The following is a 20,104-nucleotide window of genomic DNA, read 5'->3' as shown; positions in this document are numbered from 1 at the left end:
GCATAAAGCTTGACTTCTTTAGGTCAGCTAATCTGGCTATCAGTTATTAGCATTTATTTGTTCCACCTAAGTATCATTTCCAGCAAACAGTCTAATACTGTATTCACAGAACTGGATAGCAGTCTTTGAAAGGTATTTTAAGTCTTTTTCTACCTCTTTGTTAGGCTTGTTTGTTGGTACTTCTGGCTTTGCACTAGCTGTTTGGGCTTTTTGAGTTGGTCATTGATTCTGAGTCCCCATCTTGTAAGGATCAAAATATATTTATTTTGAGTGATTTTTATAGGTAAAATGCTATGTTACTTTTATTTAATTTTTAAAAAATCCCTGGGGTCCTTCTTTAATATGCTCTTTTGTTACCCTAAACTATTTTTTTTATTTTTTATTTTAATTTTTTGATCACTCTGTACTTCTTTTCCAACACTCATACATTTGCTAACATAACAAAGTGGAGTAGTCAAAGTTGAGGGTTAAAAATATGGAAAGCTGTGTGAGAGGGGATTGTAATAATGTATATAACTCTCAGGTGAGTAGGGAAAAATACAAGTTCCTCAGAGTTAGAACAAGTTTACTCTTACACTGTATCAAATTCAGGAGGAGCACAATTTAGGTGATATTGAGCAACTTGACAATGTCTCCTGCTACAATTTTGAACTAAACCAGCAGTGAAGTTCATAGGATTATCTCTGGTAGCCAACTGAAAATACGACTTTAAAGAATTCATTTACTGGCTATTTCTGTAGTTCAGTAGTTGTTTGGGTCATGGATGAAACTTATAACACTTATGGAAGTGAATACATATTAATTTCTTAAATCATTTCCCAGCAAGTAGTCTTTTTTTTTTTTTTTTTTTTTTTGCAAATAGTCTTTTAACCATTCTTTGATAGGCCATTTATTGCATATTGCCTAAATACCTAATTATAGATAAACCTGTATCCTTTGGAAACCAGCTGGACAGGTGATAAGGTGATAGAAATATCACTTGTGAGTACTAAGGAGGCCAACTAGTGTTTGCACCTGAATGGAGAGTAATCCTATCTGTTGAAGGATCTAAATGCTATATTACTTTGGATTGTATGTCTGGCATTTCTTTAGAACATACATAATGAAGTTTTATTTGTGTGCATTATCAATTTCATTTGTGTACATAATCGACTTGAATTAATTTCTTGATATTTAGGTTTTTGGTCTTTGTACTACTTTTTTTGTCTCCCAGTGGGGGAGGATTTTGTGAAAAATGACTTACTGAGTAAAAAGCATTTGGGATTTTTGGACAAAATATTATATAGAAATAAAAAGGAGGAAAATCATATATGATATGTGTTAACTTTAATTAAATATAAGCGAGATATTTTTGGGGAAGTAAGCATATTATGTGGTTTACATCGAATGATAGAAAAGACATGTACATTACAGTTAAAAGGCTATAATTTGTATGAGCTTTTAGATACTTTAAGTATATGTTGCTGTCAGATGCTAAACTTCAGATGCTTTTGAATTATAACTATTTGGTATTAGATAATCTTTTTTTTTTTTTTTTTTTTGAGACAGAGTCTCGCTTTCTTGCCTAGGCTAGAGTGAGTGCCGTGGCGTCAGCCTAGCTCACAGCAACCTCAAACTCCTGGGCTCAAGCTATCCTCCTGCCTCAGCCTCCCGAGTAGCTGGGACTACAGGCACAAGCCACCATGCCCGGCTGATTTTATATATATATTAGTTGGCCAATTAATTTCTTTCTATTTTTATGGTAGAGACGGGGTCTCACTCAGGCTGGTTTTGAACTCCTGACCTTGAGCAATCCGCCCGCCTCGGCCTCCCAGAGTGCTAGGATTACAGGCGTGAGCCACAGCGCCCGGCCTGGTATTAGATAATCTTTTGAAAAAATTTTTCAGGTTATTGTAGTTTTATGTGGAGGTAGGATATATATCTTTGGTTAAAGTCTTTCTCTCCTAGACTCCTCCATTAGCTCCATAAGAGTATACACTATATCCTATTTTCTCCCTAACTGCTGTATTCCCAGGGCCTAGCCCAGCATCTGACACAATGAAGATGCTCAGTAAATACCTGTTAAATGAATGAATGAACAACATATTGTTGGGGAGCTGACCCATTTTGAGAAAATCATGATGGTAGGGCTTTGAGAAGAGAGGATAAATAAAACACATTCTCTACCTTTAGTACTGTAACTGTGCATGTGGTATGCATATGAGAAATTATTAACGATGTAAATTTGTTCATGGTAGGTGCCAGATGAATAATGTGGATAGTGTGTTAAGAATTCTAGTCCTTTACTCACTGAATATTTTGCTGAAACTCTTTTTTTCCATGTTCTTTAAGGACAGAGACTATTACGTTGACAGCTGTATCCTGAGTGCCTACAACAGTGCCTGCCAGATATAGTGTTCAATACTTTTTTTTCTTTTCTTTTCTTTTTTTTTTTTTTAGAGACAGGGTCTTCCTATGATGCCCAGGTTGGACTAAAACTCCTGGGCCCAAGATATCCTTCTACCTCAGCCTCTTGAGTAGCTGGCATTACAGACATGAGCTACCATGCCCAGCTAATTAATATTTTTTGAATGAATGAATGGAAAGTATGCCTCATTTTAAATTATTTTCACATTGGAAATCTTTCTTTTTTGCTATATTTACTTGTTGCATTTTGCCCTTCTGCCTTTTTGGTGGTAGCCTAATAAGAAGAGGAAGGACTAAACTAAGGTTTATTTAGCATCTCATACATGCTAGGTGTTGTTTAATGTTCTCTTATTTAATCCTTATAACAACCCTATAAAGCAAGTGATGGTATCCCCATTTTATATCTGAGGAAATTGAGTTGCCTAAGAGGTTAAATGGCCTGTGGAAGGCTAAAAATAGGTGGTAAGTAGTAGTAATATTTTAAACCTAGTGCTTTCATGTCCGCTAGTATATCTTGTCTTATCTGTATTTCTTTACCTCTTCTATCACTACTCTTTAATGCTGTTCATTTAGTAGTTTCTACCAACATCTGAAAAAGTGAAGAAGGTAGCTGTTACACAGCCAGAGAATGCCACAACTATACATACCATGTATCTTCCTACGTTACGGAGAATAGTGGTTAATAGGTAGGGTGCCCACATATCCCAGTTAGCCCTGTATGGTTCTGATTTGCCTGGAAGAATCAGAATTTATACTTGTCCCAGAAGAATTAAGAATGCCCCCAACACTCTGTTTAACATGTTTGGATGATAGATTACCTGGCCACTATATTGGTTTATGTACTCTCAGCTGACAGGTACCTAGATTGCTCCCTACTCCCTGCAGCTGCAAATACTGCTGCAGTTAATACCCTGATACAATGTTCCTTGTGGACCTGATGTGGGAATTTCTTTGAGATAGTTACCTAGCAGTGAAATAGAGTACATGTGTACTTCAAATAAATATTACTTCCAAATTTGCTGCTCTAGTCTCTTCTCCTTGGAGTAGTGTTATGAAAGTTCTTTTTTTTTTTTTGAGACAGAGTCTCACTCTGTTGCCCAGGCTAGAGTGAGTGCCTTGGCGTCAGTGTAGCTCACAGCAACTTCAAACTCCTGGGCTCAGGCAATCCTACTGCCTCAGCTTCCCGAGTAGCTGGGACTACAGGCATGCACCACCATGCCTGGCTAATTTTTTCTATATATATTAGTTGGCCAATTAATTTCTTTCTATTTATAGTAGAGACGGGGTCTTGTTCTTGCTCAGGCTGGTTTCAAACTCCTGACCTCGAGCAATCTGCCTGCCTCGGCCTCCCAGAGTGCTAGGATTACAGGCATGAGCCACTGTGCCCGGCCTGGCTAATTTCATATATATATATATATATATATATATATTTTTAGTTGTCCAGCTAATTTTTTTAGTATAGATGGGGTCTTGCTCTTGCTCAGGCTGGTCTCGAACTCCTGAGCTCAAGTGATCCTCCTGCCTTGGCCTCCCAGAGTGCTAGGATTACAGGTGTGAGCCACCGGGCCCGGCCTACATTGTTTTTTGATTGTGGTAAATTTATCTTCATTATTTCTTCAAGTATACTTCTCTATTTCATTCCTTCTACAATTATTATTATTTAGACGTTGGCACTTAAAAAATTTCCCCCCTAAACTGATAATTAAGCAAACTGTTTTTAGCACCTTTGATGGCATACTGGAGAAATATACTCACAGTTACTGGAGTAAACTAAGACTTGGTGCTTCTAGCAGACTTCTGTTAACCCTTTTGGTGCCCATATGCTAAGTGGCCCACTTTTCAGGGGCTAAAATCTTGAAGTTGCTTGATACAAAGTTCATTTCCTTTTGCAACTTACTGAATACTCTAGCCAGTGGTCCCCAACGTTTTTGGCACCAGGAACTGGTTTCATGGAAGACATTTTTCCATGGGGAGGGGGGTGGAAGTGGAGCTCAGGTGGTGATGCCAGCAATGGGGAGCATCTGTAAATATGCACCTTACCTGCACTCCCTTGCCCCACCTGCCACTCACCTTCTGATGCATGCCTCCCCCCCAAAACAGTTTTTCCACAAATGGGAGGAGGTGGGGGGCCCTGCAGCTGGGGATTGGGGACCGCAGCTAGAGCCTACTTTATTGCTCACACTTAGGGTGACTGAGTGTTATAGTTGTGAACTTGATTGTGCAAGTTAAAAGTTAAGGGAATCTGCTTTTAAAAAACAAAACCAAATCCTAGTATACCTTTCTTAATCAATGACACAACCCATTTATAAGAAGTCTAAATGTATGCAAAGAAACAGTAAGAGAAACTTCATTAAGACATTTATTGATATTTGCACAAATGAGAGAAACTGGCAGTACAAATTCATGAGCTGGTGGGTGTTTTTTATGTGAAAATTTTTATTTTAAATTTTTGGTTTTCAATATCCCAATTCAATCTCTAAATTTATTGCTGGGAGAAATGAGAGGAAGTGGTATTTGCCCAAGGCTATTCAGTTATTTAGAAGTTAACAGTTCATTTGGAAGTCAGGCATGGTGGCCCCTGTCCAGATTCCCAGCTCCTGGGGAGGGAGTAGAGGGGAGGATTGCTTGAGCCCAAGAGTTTGAGTCCAGCCTGGGCAATTTAGTGAGACCCCTGTCTGTTAAAAAAAAAAAATAGTAGTTATCAGTTCAACTGGAAATGGAAGTGTCTTTCTTAATTGCTGTAATTGAATGACCATTATGTATCAGACACTGAAGAGTATGCAAGATTATTAACTTCAGCTCTTTGGAAAATATTTTATTTTTATTTAAAAATTATAAAAAAAGTATTTCAAACAATATGGAAGTACACAGGAAAAAAAGGCCTTTCTTTGCTCCCTTAATTTCTTTCTCTCATTTGTTCTTCCTAGGGATGATCACTTTTAAAGATGGTTTGTATCTTTCCAGACCATTGCACATGTACTATAGGTTGTTTATATATATATATATATATATTTTTTTTTTTTTATTTTTATTTTTTTGAGACAGAGTCTCACTCTATTGCCCAGGCTAGAGTGAATGCCATGGAGTCAGCCTAGCTCACAGCAACCTCAAACTCCTGGGCTCCAGCAATCCTACTGCCTCAGCCTCCTGAGTAGCTGGGACTACAGGGATGCCCCACCCTGCCTGGCTAATTTTTTTTTTTTTTTTTTTTTTTTTTTTGAGACAGAGTCTCGCTTTGTTGCCCAGGCTAGAGTGAGTGCCGTGGCGTCAGCCTAGCTCACAGCAACCTCAAACTCCTGGGCTTGAGTGATCCTTCTGCCTCAGCCTCCCGAGTAGCTGGGACTACAGGCATGCGCCACCATGCCCGGCTAATTTTTTATATATATATCAGTTGGCCAATTAATTTCTTTCTATTTTTATAGTAGAGACGGGGTCTCGCTCAGGCTGGTTTTGAACTCCTGACCTTGAGCAATCCGCCCGCCTCGGCCTCCCAAGAGCTAGGATTACAGGCGTGAGCCACAGCACCCGGCCTAATTTTTTCTATATATATTAGTTGGCCAGTTAATTTCTTTCTATTTATAGTAGAGATGGGGTCTCCCTCTTGCTCAGGCTGAATTCCTGACCTCGAGCAATCCACCCACCTTGGCCTCAGTGTATATATATATTTTTTGTTTGTTTCAACTTTTATTAAAAAGTTTGTCCCTCTCTTGGCCGGGCGCGGTGGCTCACGCCTGTAATCCTAGCACTCTGGGAGGCCGAGGCGGGCGGATTACTCAATGTCAGGAGTTCAAAACCAGCCTGAGCAAGAGCGAGACCCCGTCTCTACTATAAATAGAAATTAATTGGCCAACTAATATCTATAGAAAAAATCAGCTGAGCATGGTGGTGCATGCCTGTAGTCCCAGCTACTAGGGAGGCTGAGGCAGCAGGATCACTTGAGCCCAGGAGTTTGAGGTTGCTGTGAGCTAAGCTGATGCCACGGCACTCATTCTAGCCTGGGCAACAAAGCGAGACTCTGACTCAAAACAAAACAAAACAAAAACAAAAACAAAACAAAAATGTTTGTCCCTCTCTTAACATAAACATTTTACTCTATTATTCAAATAGTTTATTTCGACTTTTATTAAAAACAACCAAATCCAGTAATGTTTCCAATGCCTTACTAGAGGGTTGCCTCACAACTGAACCATTGTTTCTAGAGGGGTATAGGTGTATATTTTTAAACAGATGTAGAATCATACTATACTATATACTATTTATGGTAGTTGATTTTCTTTCTTTTTGTTTTTTTTTGTTTCTTTTCTTTCTTTCTTTCTGACAGGGTCTTGCCATATTGCCCAGACTGGAGTACAGTGACTATATATAGGCACTATCATAGTGTGCTGCAGCCTCAAAGTCTGGCCTCAAGTGATCCTCCTGCCTCAGCTGCCTGAATAGTTGCTTTTCTACTTATGTATCATGTATATTCTTTCATATAATTCTTCTTGATGATTTTCTAGTATTTCTTTGTATCATTATATATCACTTATTTAACCTTTCCTTATTGGTATACAGGTTGTCTCCATGTTTTTAACATTATAAATAGGTGAAATGGAATTACTGGGTCAAATGGTTATGTGTATTTTAAATTTTAAAAATTTCTCTACAAAGACGCTAAATCAATTTGTATCTCACTCCCCTTTGTACCTAATGCTCTCAGCACTTTTTTTTTCCAGCACTTTATATACATTTACCAGCTGATTTAAGGAGTTAGGTTTTAACTTCCATGAAGGGCAGGGGCTGCCTTATCACTAATTATCTTCAGTATCTAACACAAAAATGGGGCTTAATAAATTTTGTTTGTGGAGGGAATGAATCACGGAAGATAATAAATTAGCTTATGAAGTTATGTTAATCCTACAAAGCCAAACAAGTGTTCTTACTTGAAATTATGTCCACTGTCAGACTAGGTATAATATTTGTTACTTATACTACCTCATCTGATTCTTCTGAAAATCTTATGAGGTAAATAGTAGTTTCTGAGTTACAGTGGTAGTGCTGCAACATAATATTGGTTTTGTCTATACAACTTCTATGTCTGTGGCATTCATTTTTCAGTACCTACATTGTATCTTTCTAATTTTGAGTAGTGTAATATTAGCACATGAAAAATTACCTTCAAGAAATTTTTATCTGGAAGAAAAGTGCATTTTAAATTATTATAGAGTGTGAATCTGTAGTCAACTGCTCAATTTTTTTTCACTTTTTTCCTCTTTCTATATTCTTTCATGGTGATTGTTTAGAAATACTAAACTATTAAGCCATTGCTCTTGGGACATTTGAGGAGAATTTAGGACACTTTGTGTGCCTGGAGTTTCAGAACTTTGTAGAATGGTGTTGGCCCTAAGTAAGTAAATAGCAGTGCAGAGTTTTGTTTTTTGCAGTCATGGTAACCACTGCCTCTGTGCATTTTTTTTAACAAATGAAAAAAAAAAATCTGCACTTCTAAGCTTTCTCATGAAAACAGGAGTACTTGTTTTTTTTTTTTAAAAAAAAGGTATACAAAAGGCTGTTCTACAAAGGAAATTGGAAAAGATTGATTGTACCCATACACTTTCTTATCCTAACTTCAGGGAAAATGTTCTCATTCTGTTTTCTTTTTCTTGTCTCTTTGAGACTCTATCATCACTTACCTTAATCTTTAAAAAGTTTATTTTATTATCTTTTATAGTTCCTTTTCTTTTATTTTAAGAAACCAAGTTGACTTATCTTTTTAAAAAAGAAAATTCTTTCCTCACTTCCCTGATTTTGTAACTTCTTAAAACTATTGTTTTATTTTTTTTGAGACAGAGTCTCGCTTTTTTGCCCAGGCTAGAGTGAGTGCCGTGGCGTCAGCCTAGCTCACAGCAACCTCAAACTCCTGGGCTCAAGCAATCCTCCTGCCTCAGCCTCCCGAGTAGCTGGGACTACAGGCATGTGCCACCATGCCCGGCTAATTTTTTCTATATATATTAGTTGGCCAATTAATTTCTATTTATAGTAGAGACGGCGTCTTGCTCTTGCTCAGGCTGGTTTCGAACTCCTGACCTCGAGCAATCCGCCCGCCTCGGCCTCCCAGAGTGCTAGGATTACAGGCGTGAGCCACCGCGCCCAGCCTGTTTTATTTCTTAATTCTCACACTTTTTATAAGACTAGCTCTATAGTCATTGCCTGTACTTTCTCATTAATCAGCTATTCACCTAGTGATTTCCACCCAATGGTTTACAGAACTTGACCTCTAAGATGTTATAAGGACCTCCTAATTACAAATCCTCAGGCTTATCAGCTTTCCTCTGGTAAGTCTTTTTGGAACAAAGTTCAGCCCCCTGCCTTGTTTTAACAGGACACTATTTTTTCTCTTTTTTCTATGGCATCCCTTTTTTTCATCCCTTTAATGTAGGCAGTTTTTAAGGTATTGATTTCTGCTATCTTGTTTTTTTATTCTGTATAATAATTTTCTTTTATTACTGTTTCATATCTATCTCTACTCTCTACCTCATTTTATCTCAGAGCTACATTTCCCACAGCCTGATAGACATCTCTCTTTCTGGCTAGAATTCCAAACCTAACTTTCCAATTATAATTCAGCATTATACTTCTCCCTTTAACACCTGTTCCCCAGCTTCCCTCACCACGACCACCACCAACCAACTCTTTTTATCAACTGCCTTTATTATATTTATTTTGAATACAGTACTGGTATGTATATCACTGATTGCCTAGTTATTTTGCTTTCTGGACTTGATTTCTTAATTTTTATTTTTCCAATTCTAGATGAAGCCATCATCTGTTAATAGTTTTGAGTTAATCTAGTGGTCTGCTAATTCACTTATTTCTATGAATCTCTCATTTTTAAATGCTATACTTGAATCAGTTCTCTCTTTAGATTAAAATCCAGGTTCTAGATTTTTGACAAATTTGGGTCTGGACATGAAGGCTTCTGCAAAAACCATAGCAGCATAAATTCATCTCTTTCATTATCCTCAAGTTTTTTTTTTTTTTTGCCTAGTTTTACAAGATTTATGGCAGAATAGTGGTCATTATTTGTGGTAGCTGATGGGTATGGTTTAAGAGACTCTTAAGACTCAAAGAGAAAATGATTTTTGCAAATTGAGAAAAAATTATCTATTTCGGAAGGTTGGAGTTTAGAGAAAAAAGTCACATAAGTGGGGATGACTGTGTTTTCATTGTACTTTTACGTTCTAAAGCGTTTGACATTATTACTATTATACTTCTCTTGGAAGTTATCTCATCCTTGAATTATGTTTCTCTATTTTTGTGCTCCACTATTAAGTTGCAAAATATCTTTCCATTTCTATAGAAAACTTCATCCTTTAAAGTCCATATCATTTATATCTTCCTTCACCTGTAGTAGCAGTTGCCATTTTTTGTTTTTTGCTTTCAGACAATTGTACATTATCATAGTACTTAAACATATGACATGCGTCATTATTGTGACTGGTTTTCAACCCAGTAGATTGTGTGTTGAGTTCAAGTAGTTCTTACCTAGTAGGTCCTCAATAAATGTTTGTTAAATGAAATTATTTCCTTAGTCTGAGATACTTTTTCTACTCAGGGATTGTAATCATTGTGACACAGATTGCTAAATGGCTGTGGGTAGATTGCATAATCTCCCTTAAGTATCTTTGTCATGAAACTGGTAACGCCTTCCCTCTAAGGGTTAGGTTATAATTAGCTAGTAAAGTGCTTTGAAGATGAAAAAGTAAAGGTTGAGTATTATGATTATCCTATTAAAGGTGAATTGTTGGTATCAGGTTTGTAGGTAAAAGCTTTCCCAAAGCTTGAAGTTAATTAAATGGTGCCAAAGTAATTATTTTGTATCTATTTATAAATCTGAGTTGTTTGATTTACTTCAATTCCTAGATTTCTTTGGAGGGAAGGAATCTTTTGTAATGCTATTTATTCTGAGGTCTCTGTCATAGAGCCAAGTTGAGTTTGAAATCCTCCCATGACAAGAGAATTAACTCCAAGTACACTGCAGCATTTAGGATGATGTGCCTCATATCATACTTGAACTATGTTAAATGCCAGAGGTCCTGAAACTTTGTGTATTAAGAATCATTTGGAGGCTCTCCTTAAAAATGTTCCTCCTCCAGAGATTCCAGTCTAGTCCAGCAGGTTATATTTTTGTAATGAGTAATCCAGGTGATTTCCAATTTAGGCAGTATGTGGACCCTGGTTTGAGAGATACTTTTGAGTGGAACTGAAGAAACCCAGTAGAATATGAGAATGGCCAACGAATAGATATACAAATTTACTTAACTTGATTGATATTCAAAGAATTAGATACTCAGATTATTATTATTATTTTTTGAGACACAGTTTCCCCATGTTGCCCAGGCTGGTCTCTAACTCGTGGGCTGAAGTGATCCTTCCACCTCAGCCTCCTGAGTTGCTGGGATTGCGGGAATGAACCACCACTCCTGGTTTCAGATTATTTTAAAAGTTGCTAGATTTCAAATACTTTACTGTTTTTTTCTTCAGTTCAGTAGTACATAGTACTTTTTTCCAGAGTATGTTTGGGAAACTTTAGTACTTGCAGATCTCCATAGAAAAAAAGAGAGCTTGATCAAATAAGTCTGTGAAATGCTATAGACTATATTCCATACTTAGAAATTTATACTGCATATTATCTTAATAAAGTCTATTAGAAGGTTTGTAGTTAAAAACCTTGGATTTCATTGTTTCCCAAACTTTATATTCATGTGTCCTCCTTTATTCTCCCTAATAATTCCTACTAATAATTTATGAACAAACTTGGGACAATCTTGTTATTGTGTGGAATTAAAAAGAAATAGGGGTTGGGCATGGTGGCTTACACTCGCATTTGTAATCTCAGTGCTTTAGGAGGCTGCAATGGGAGGATCACTTGAAGCCAGGAGTTTAAGACCAGGCTGGACAACATAGTGAGACCCTCTTCTACAAAAAATATTTAAAAAATTAACTGAGTGTGGTGGTGTGTGTGCCTGTAGTCCCAGCTACTGGAGAGGTTGAGGTAGGAGGACTGCTTAAGCCCAGGAGTTGGAGGTTGCAGTGAGCTGTGATTGTGCCATTGTATTCCAGTCTGGTGGACAGAGTGAGACCCTGTCTCTAAAACAACAACAACAACAACAACAACAAACCCCAAACAGAAATAGGGTACGCTTTTGTAATTCAGGAGCTTAAAATCTTGCTAGAATTTCAAGATTTGTACATGATACTTTAAAGATGGTAAATGTATAATGCTAAGTTGAGTATAATTAAGAGCCAAAAATGTACTTTAGTGTTACAGCTAGGAGGGGGAAAGTGTTCATTTAGGTTAGATTCTTTAGGAAGATTTCATAGCAAAAATGTGTCTTGAGAGAGGTCTTGAAGGGTGAGTGATCAGATTTGAAGGAGTAATACTGGCTTGGGCTATCTAAATTGCTGAAGTAGTTTATAGGTATCACTTTCTATATTCACAAATACACCTTAGTTTAGAACACATGATATTGCTTCCTCAGTAACTAGTTCTTGAATATATTATATAATAATGCTTTTCAAATTTTAATGTGCATGAATCACCTGGTGCTCTTTTTAAAAATGGTTGCTGAGGCCTGGCACGGTGGCTCACGCCTGTAATCCCAGCACTCTGGGAGGCCAATGCGGGAGGATTGCTTGAGCTCAGGAGTTCCAGACCAGCCTGAGCAAGAGTGAGACTCCCGTCTCTTATAAAAATAGAAATAAATTAATTGGCCAACTTAAAAAAAATATATATATATATAAATAAAATTAGCCAGGCATGGTGGCGCATGCCTGTAGTCCCAGCTACTTGGGAGGCTGAGGCAGTTAGAAAGATTGCTTGAGCTCAGGAGTTTGAGGTTGCTGTGAGCTAGGCTGACGCCAGGGCACTCACTCTAACCTGGGCAACAAAGTGAGACTCTGTCTCAAAAAAATAACAAAACAAAAAACAGTTTTAGGGTGGATATCTGAGATAGTACAAAGAAAACTATATTATAAATGAAAGGACCAAAATTCTAGGTTTTTTTTTTTTTTTTTGGCTCTAATTCTGTCATTCATTTGTTAGCCATGTAATCTTGGGCTAGTTAGGTAGTTTATCGTTTAGAGCTTTAGTATTAATATTTACTCTGTTAAAAAGCAGGATTCCAGACCAGGCGAGGTGATTCTCGACTGTAATAGTAGCACTCTGGGAGGCAGAGACGGACAGATCATTTGAGTTCAGGAGTTCAAGACCAGCCTGAGCAAGGAGACCCTGTCTCTACTATAAACATAGAAATTAGCTGGACAACTAAAAAAAAAAAAAAAAAAAAAAAATATATATATATATATATATATATATGCCAGGCATGGTGGCGCAAGCCTATAGTCCCAGCTACTCAGGAGGCTGAGACAGGAGGATCGCTTGAGCCCAGGAGTTTGAGGTTGCTGTGAGCTAGGCTGACGCCACGGCACTCTATCCTGGGCAACCGAGTGAGACTGTCTCAAAAAAAAAAAAAAAAGCGGGATTTGAGAAGGCAAGGACTTAGGGAATTGAAATGATACAATTTTTAAAAACACTCATTTGTTTAAGTATAGTAAGTATGTTTATTGATAAAGGATTATTACATGATTGAATGGCATCTTAAATGGTTTCCCGCCCTCTACTCAGTTTGGAAGTAGCTAACCAGCTTTTCTTAGGAACTTAACCTAACAAGTGCTTGTGTGTGTTACTAACATGTTTGTTATCCTTAATTATAGACACTCTCATGTTTTAATTTCTTTATTTTTTATTTAAAAATTTTTTTTTGCATCTTCTGGCATCATGTTTTAATTTCTAATTTTTTTACCTGTTGTGTCCTTTAGTAACAGTGTGGTCTTGTGGCTTTAAAACTAGTTCATGGTAAATTATAGTACAGAACAAAATTAGAAATTGTTGTTCTTGGGAAAAAATTTTTAGTGAGTGCTGTTTCTATAGAATATACTTGGACACCTTTAATCATTATAAATATTTCTTATGCTTGCTTGCTAGTAGTTAACATTTTGACTAATTACTTGTGTAATATAGTTGTCTTGCTTTGAAAGCATAGAAATGTGTAGTTATGAAATGGATAGTTTTCATATATTTTTCTTAAAAGAAATTTAAAAGAAAGAAATCTTAAAAAGAAATTTGTAGCATAAAAGGAAACTAGATTGTCTCAAATATTTTTACATGGTAGCGCACTGAAGATAATCCTATATACCTTTGAAATTCTGATCTAGAATGTCAGGTGATACTTTATAAAGCATTAGCATATGAATTAAATAATCTGTAAAGAAAAGGTTAATCTTTCCTTACCTCTCTTCCCCATCCCTCCTAGCATCCAAGGAATTGGGAGGTGGAAAGGAGGGTGCTGTGCAGAGTCAGTGACCTTCCTATAGTCTGAGGACATGGGGCTGGGGAGGGGGCATGATAAAAGTATGATGGTGGAAGAGGACTCTGGTTGAGAGTTGGTTACATTGAATAAATAAATTAATTGAAAGAGCAAATGAATGTACTGAAGATGATGGAAGCTGGGTTTCTCACCTAAAAGGTTTTATAGACATAGAAGGGGAAAGGATAGAAATTAAAGATGTGGGATTGGAATTAGAAGTATTGGTGTAAGCCTTTTTCTTTTTCATTATTTATGCTCATATACAGGAATAGGTATAGATGTGTATCTTTACATGTATATGTATGTATGTATGTGTGTGTGTGTATATATATATATATATATATATATATATATATATATATATATATTTCTTAGCTCTGTCTGCTTAGAGGGCTTAATAGCAGTGAAACCTCAGTAACAGTGAACACACCTGGTAGTGCCCATAACCAGGGCTCCTTGGAGAAATGGCTAATCCTAGGTCCAGAGAGGGAAAAGTACAAAATGAGCCTAGGGAATTCTGTTGTTCCAGAATGTAAGGAAGTACTCAGAATGATGGGGATGTGTCAGAAGATACAACAATCACCTTGAAGGGTCTCCCACTAGCCAAATCTCACGGGATTTGAGTGACAAAATAAATAAGGAGAGTAAGGGATAATAACCTATGGAGTAAAATAAGAATCCATGAGTCCATACTGATACAAATATAAATGAATACATGAGTTGGGGGGACAGGGAAAGCTCTTCTTTAAAGTAAAAAATATAAAAAGGACAGATGGACTTAGATAATCACCATCATAGTGATATATTTTTATTTATTTATTTATTTATTTATTTATTTATTTATTTTTAAATTTTTTTAAAGGGCTGGAGAGCGCCCGCGGGTGGGTATCGAACCGCTCTGACTACACAGAGAAGTTGTTGAAATGCGATCGAAGGAACCGCTGAGCTAAGGCCAGCCCCATCATAGTGATATTTGATTATGGTGAGAGTAGTCAATGAATGCTAAGGCTGGTGGGTGGAGATTTGATGAGGAACAGGATATTGGTGAATTATCAGAATAATTCCTGACAATATATAATCAGATACAAAGGGAAAAATAATGACTTTATAGTGGAGAAACCTGGCAGACATCAACTTGACCAGTTGATCAGTGTTAACATCTCCAGGGATGGGAAGGATAGGTGTAGTGTGTACATAGCATCATTTTTCTATATTCCTTCCAGGAATGTATGGCCTGAATCTTATTATGAGAAACATCAACTAGACCCAGATTGAGAAGTCATCCTAGAGAATGAAAGGCCTATACACTTTATAACCAATGGCATGAAAGAAAGATAGGGAAAAGACTGAAGTACTGTTTTAGATTGAATGATACTGAGGAGGTCTGATAACTAAAAGCAATATGTATTCATGGATAAGATCCTGGACCTGAAAGAGAGACATTGTTGGGACATTTGGTAAAATTTGAATGTGTTTGTGGATTGGCTTTGTGTTATACCAATGTTGATTTCCTGATTGGGAGGATTGTATGGCGGTAATGTAGCAAAGTGTCCTTGTTTTGGGAGGTACATGTACTGGAGTATTTAGGAGGAGATCTTGAGGCATCATGTCTTAGAAAGATATATATATATATATATATATATATATATACACATATATATATATGTGTGTGTGTGTGTGTGTGTGTGTACCTACACATACACCAAATTACCCACCTTTTCAAAGTAAAAACAAGAAACTAAACATACTTTTCTGATTATAAATTTAATATTTCTAACTTTCTTATTTCTATATTCACAGATTATTACATTTTACTATATTTGTAGTGTGATTTATTCAGTAAATATTTATTGCTTGAAAAAATACTGTGCTTGATTAGTTAAGAATATTAGGAATTCTATTTGTCTTAATAGGAATAATAAATACATTTTTAATGTTGTCTTTCAGAAAGCTGAAGTTGATGGTAGTTTAAGTGATAGCCACGTATCTCCTCCAGCCAAACGCACTTTGAAACAACCTGATTCTGTTTGCAAAGACAAATCAAAATCACGAAGTACTGGTCAGCGAGAGGAATGGAACATATCAGCTGGACAGGCCAGGTGAGAAAGGAGAACTTGTTGATTGTTTTTTCATAAATTATTTGATGTGATTCAGGGCTGATATTAGTGTTAATTTTCTAACTGGTAAAATAACTAGTTGTATAAATACTTATAAATAAATTGTATTAAACTTTATAATTTTTGTATGTAATTTTATATTCTCCAAATATGCTATATTTTTGTTTTATAAAGATATATGGTATGTAATAGAAAATATGATTATTAAAATAAGGATTTTGATAGGTCTTGAATGTGCATACAAATTTATAGTCATGAAAGTTTAAATAAAACAGAATTATAGTTTTTATTTGAAAATAAAATCTCTCTCTAAGGTATTGAATATTTCACTTGAATTGATATACTAATGAAATAATGAAATTTTGATTACTTTTTAAAGAAATCTTTTAATCTGTTTTCAACTTAAATTTGCTTTTTGTTTGGTTCAATGTGTAAAACTTAATTTTAGTCAGTTTCAAAGTAAATGGCAATAATTTAATGTAGCTAGGATAGGCACACACAAACATAGAAAAGATTTAAACATTGAAATCAGAATGTTTAGCTTCTGTTTTCTTTAAAGTCTTTGATATAGAAGTACTGATGATGGATGACTGCAAACAGAAGTAAGAAGGTGGTCTTTTGTTTTCTTCCCTTCTTTAAGTATGTAAAATGTTTTGATTTTTTATGTGTTGGTAAATTCTGGATACTGTTACTCTTTTTTTTTTTTTTTTTTTTTGAGACAGAGTCTCTCTGTTGCCCTAGGTAGAGTACAGTGGTGTCATTACAGGTCACCCAACCTCAAACTCCTGGGCTTAAGCCATCCTCCTGTCTCAGCCTCCTGAGTAGCTGGGACTACAGGCTTGTGCCACCATACCTGGCTAATTTTTTCTATTTTTGGTAGAAACAGTGTCTTGTTCTTGCTTAGGCTGTTCTGGAAGTCTTGACCTCAAGTGATCCTCTTACCTCAGCCTCCCAGTGCTAAGATTACAGGCATGAGCCATGGCCTGCCGGCCTGGATACTGTTACTCTTTTTTTTTTTTTTTTTTTGAGACAGAGTCTCCTTTTGTTGCCCAGGTTAGAGTGAGTGCCATGGCGTCAGCCTAGCTCACAGCAACCTCAAACTCCTGGGCTCAAGTGATCCTCTTGCCTCATCCTCCCAAGTAGCGGGGACTACAGGCATGTGCCACTATGCCCAGCTAATTTTTTTTCTCTATATATTAGTTGGCCAATTAATTTCTTTCTATTTATAGTAGAGACAGGGTCTCGCTCTTGCTCAGGCTGGTTTCGAACTCCTGACCTCAAGCAATCCGCCGCCTTGGCCTCCCAGAGTGCTAGGATTACAGGCGTGAGCCACCACGCCCGGCTACTGTTACTCTTTAATGAAAAAAAATCTTTGGAGTACTAGCTGTACAGCTTCATACATTTACTTAAGGAGTCTGTACTTATTAAGAATATGTTCCATAAGAGGTACCACTTCCTTTTACATTTTTTTTAATGTTTTTTATTTTGCATTGTCTGGGAGCTAAGTAGCAAAATACATGAATGCATATATACTATGAGATAGTCTGTTGATTTTTTTTTTTTCTCCTTTCCACACTCATACATCTGTGAGATGAAACAGGTCTGGATCATTATAATGACATTACTTAAAATAAGTGCTATCATTTAATTACACTTTTAAACTTGATCTACCTGTTGTAATCTGTATCTTGCATTTATTAAATGAGTAAATCAGACTTCTTTTTCTGTATAAATGTTCCTGAAAAAATATTTGTTAAAATTTGACCTTTAAGGTGATTAGAATAGTTTATTCAAGTGTGAATATGTCATACACTAGATTGCCCATATCTTATCCACCCAGAAGGCCTTTATGTAAATTGATATATATATATTTTTTTAAAGAGTCTCACTCTGTTGCCTGGGCTAGAGTGCCGTGGGGTCAGCCTAGCTCACAACAACCTCAAACTCCTGAGCTCAAGCAATTCTTCTGTCTCAGCCTCCTGACTAGCTGGGACTACAGGCATGCGCCACCATGCCCGGCTAATTTTTTCTATGTAATTTTAGTTGTCCAGCTAATTTCTTTCTATTTATAGTAGTGATGGGGTCTTGCTCTTGCTCAGGTTGGTCTTGAACTCCTGAGCTCAAACAATCTGCCCGCCTCAGCCTCCCAGAGTGCTAGGATAACAGGCGTGAGCCGCCACTGCTCCCGGCTCCAGGGTGTTGTTCTATTGCCTGGGCTAGAGTGCAGTGGCATCTTTGTAGCTCACTGCGGCTTCAAACTCCTGGGCTCAAGTGATCCTCCTGTTTCATCCTCTCGAGTAGCAGGGACTATAGGTGTGTGCCACCACACTTGGCTAACTTTTTAAAAATTTTTTGTAGAGATAGGGTCTCACTATGTTATGCAGGCTGGTCTGGAACTTTTGACCTCAAGTGATCCTTCTCCCGCAGCCTCCCAAAGTGCTAGGATTTCAGGCATGATCCACTGCTTCTGGACTGAAAAAGTAGTGAAAATTGTAAAGAACTTTGCGAAGACCCTTAATGTTTTAAAGAAATTGCTGTTGATTGGTGAAATACTTTTTCATTTTAGAGACAGGTATTTGGATGAAGATAGAGGTAAAAGTGGACCTAGAACTTCTGAGTCTTCATAAGTAATTGGAGATTATGAGTTATTTTTTGAGGAGAAATCTAGGTTTATATCTTTGAATGCCTGCGTTTATCAACATTTTTATGATTGATATTGTTTGTCAGATGAGGATTTTTTTGATCAAAAACCTTTTAAAATATATTCTTGTTTATCTTTTAGGTAGGAATTCACAAATACGCATCCTGACATCCTTTGAGTATAGAATCCCATTTCATTGACTTTTGTCAGCTGAAACTTATTTAGCCACTAGACTGTAGTCTGTTTAGTCATTTATTTCACCTGGGTGCTGTGTGTGGGCGTGGATGTGAGTGTGATTTTGAGGGAGGCGGCCTGGACAATGTGGCATGATTTGATGTCTCTAGAATAATAGACAGGCATTCTCTAAGATACAGATAAATTAAATCTTTGATATGACTAATTTTACACTAAAATATAGCATGCTTGAAAATTTCCTTTTGTGGTCAGGTGATGAGGAAGCAGTGAGGTAAGGCAGAAGTATAACCACCTGTGTCAAACTGCTGAGGCACATTAGAATTGCTGGGTGGTAGTGGTTGCGTAAGGTCTGTCAGAATGGGGCTTTTTCTGAATTGGGATTTAGAACCCGAATAAATCACTAAATGCCTTGGATTTATATGGGAAATGGAGAATAAGTAATGAATTTTAAATCTGGTATTGTATTGGTGTGTGCCCCAGATAATTAAAGCTGTAGAAAATTCTAATATAATAATCATCTAATGCAAGTGAAACTGTCTCCATTTAAAAAATTCAGGAAACAAAAATACAGAGAGAAATCCCCCAACCACCTCCTTTTTAAAAAATAAATAAAGGAGCTTTCTTTTCATAAGGGATTTATTGGAGGATTCCCTTAAGCAGTGAACATTTTAAGGGATTAACTTTTGGGAACAATGATACACAGGAACTTTTTTTTTTTTAAACTCAGGAAGTAAAGGCCTGGCGCAGTGGCTCACGCGTGTAATCCTAGCACTCTGGGAGGCCGAGGTGGGCGGATTGCTCCACGTCAGGAGTTCAAAACAGCTTGAGCAAGAGCAACACCCTGTCTCTACTAATAAATAGAAAGAAATTAATTGGACAACTAAATATATATATATATAAAAATTAGCCGGGCATGGTGGTACATGCCTGTAGTCCCAGCTACTCGGGAGGCTGAGGCAGGAGGATCACTTGAGCCCAGGAGTTTGAGGTTGCTGTGAACTAGGCTGACACCACAGCACTCTAGCCTGGGCAACAGAGTAAAACTCTTGTCTCAAAAAATAAATAAATAAATAAATACAAAAATATAAGAAACTCATGAAGTAAAAATAGCAGGGACTTTTAGGCTCCTATGTTACAGTTTAGGTTGGCCAACCTTTAAAATCTCCTTTTTTTAAAATTTAAATATTTATTCATTCATTCATTCATTCATTCATTCATTCATTCATTCATTCGAGACAGTGTCTCATTCTGTTCCCCAGGCTAGAGTGCCGTGGTGTCAGCCTAGCTCACAGCAACCTCCCAACTCCTGGGCTCAAGCAATCCTCCTGCCTCAGCCT

At 36.9% G+C, this 20,104-nt stretch overlaps 1 protein-coding gene across 3 annotated transcripts in view; it reads left to right on the top strand.

Moving 5' to 3' along the window:
* ATAD2B (ATPase family AAA domain containing 2B) overlaps positions 1-20,104 on the top strand; it is a 152,552-nt gene that overhangs the window by 16,033 nt on the left and 116,415 nt on the right. For all 3 annotated transcript variants that reach the window (XM_076000580.1, XM_076000579.1, XM_076000578.1), the window contains one exon: positions 15,762-15,913. In XM_076000580.1, the coding sequence (XP_075856695.1) occupies positions 15,762-15,913 (152 nt within the window). The remainder of the gene's footprint in view (positions 1-15,761; positions 15,914-20,104) is intronic.

The sequence above is a fragment of the Microcebus murinus genome, chromosome 3 (genome assembly GCF_040939455.1).
Source record: "Microcebus murinus isolate Inina chromosome 3, M.murinus_Inina_mat1.0, whole genome shotgun sequence".
NCBI lineage: Eukaryota > Metazoa > Chordata > Mammalia > Primates > Cheirogaleidae > Microcebus > Microcebus murinus.
This window is presented reverse-complemented; position numbering and strand designations above follow the sequence as displayed.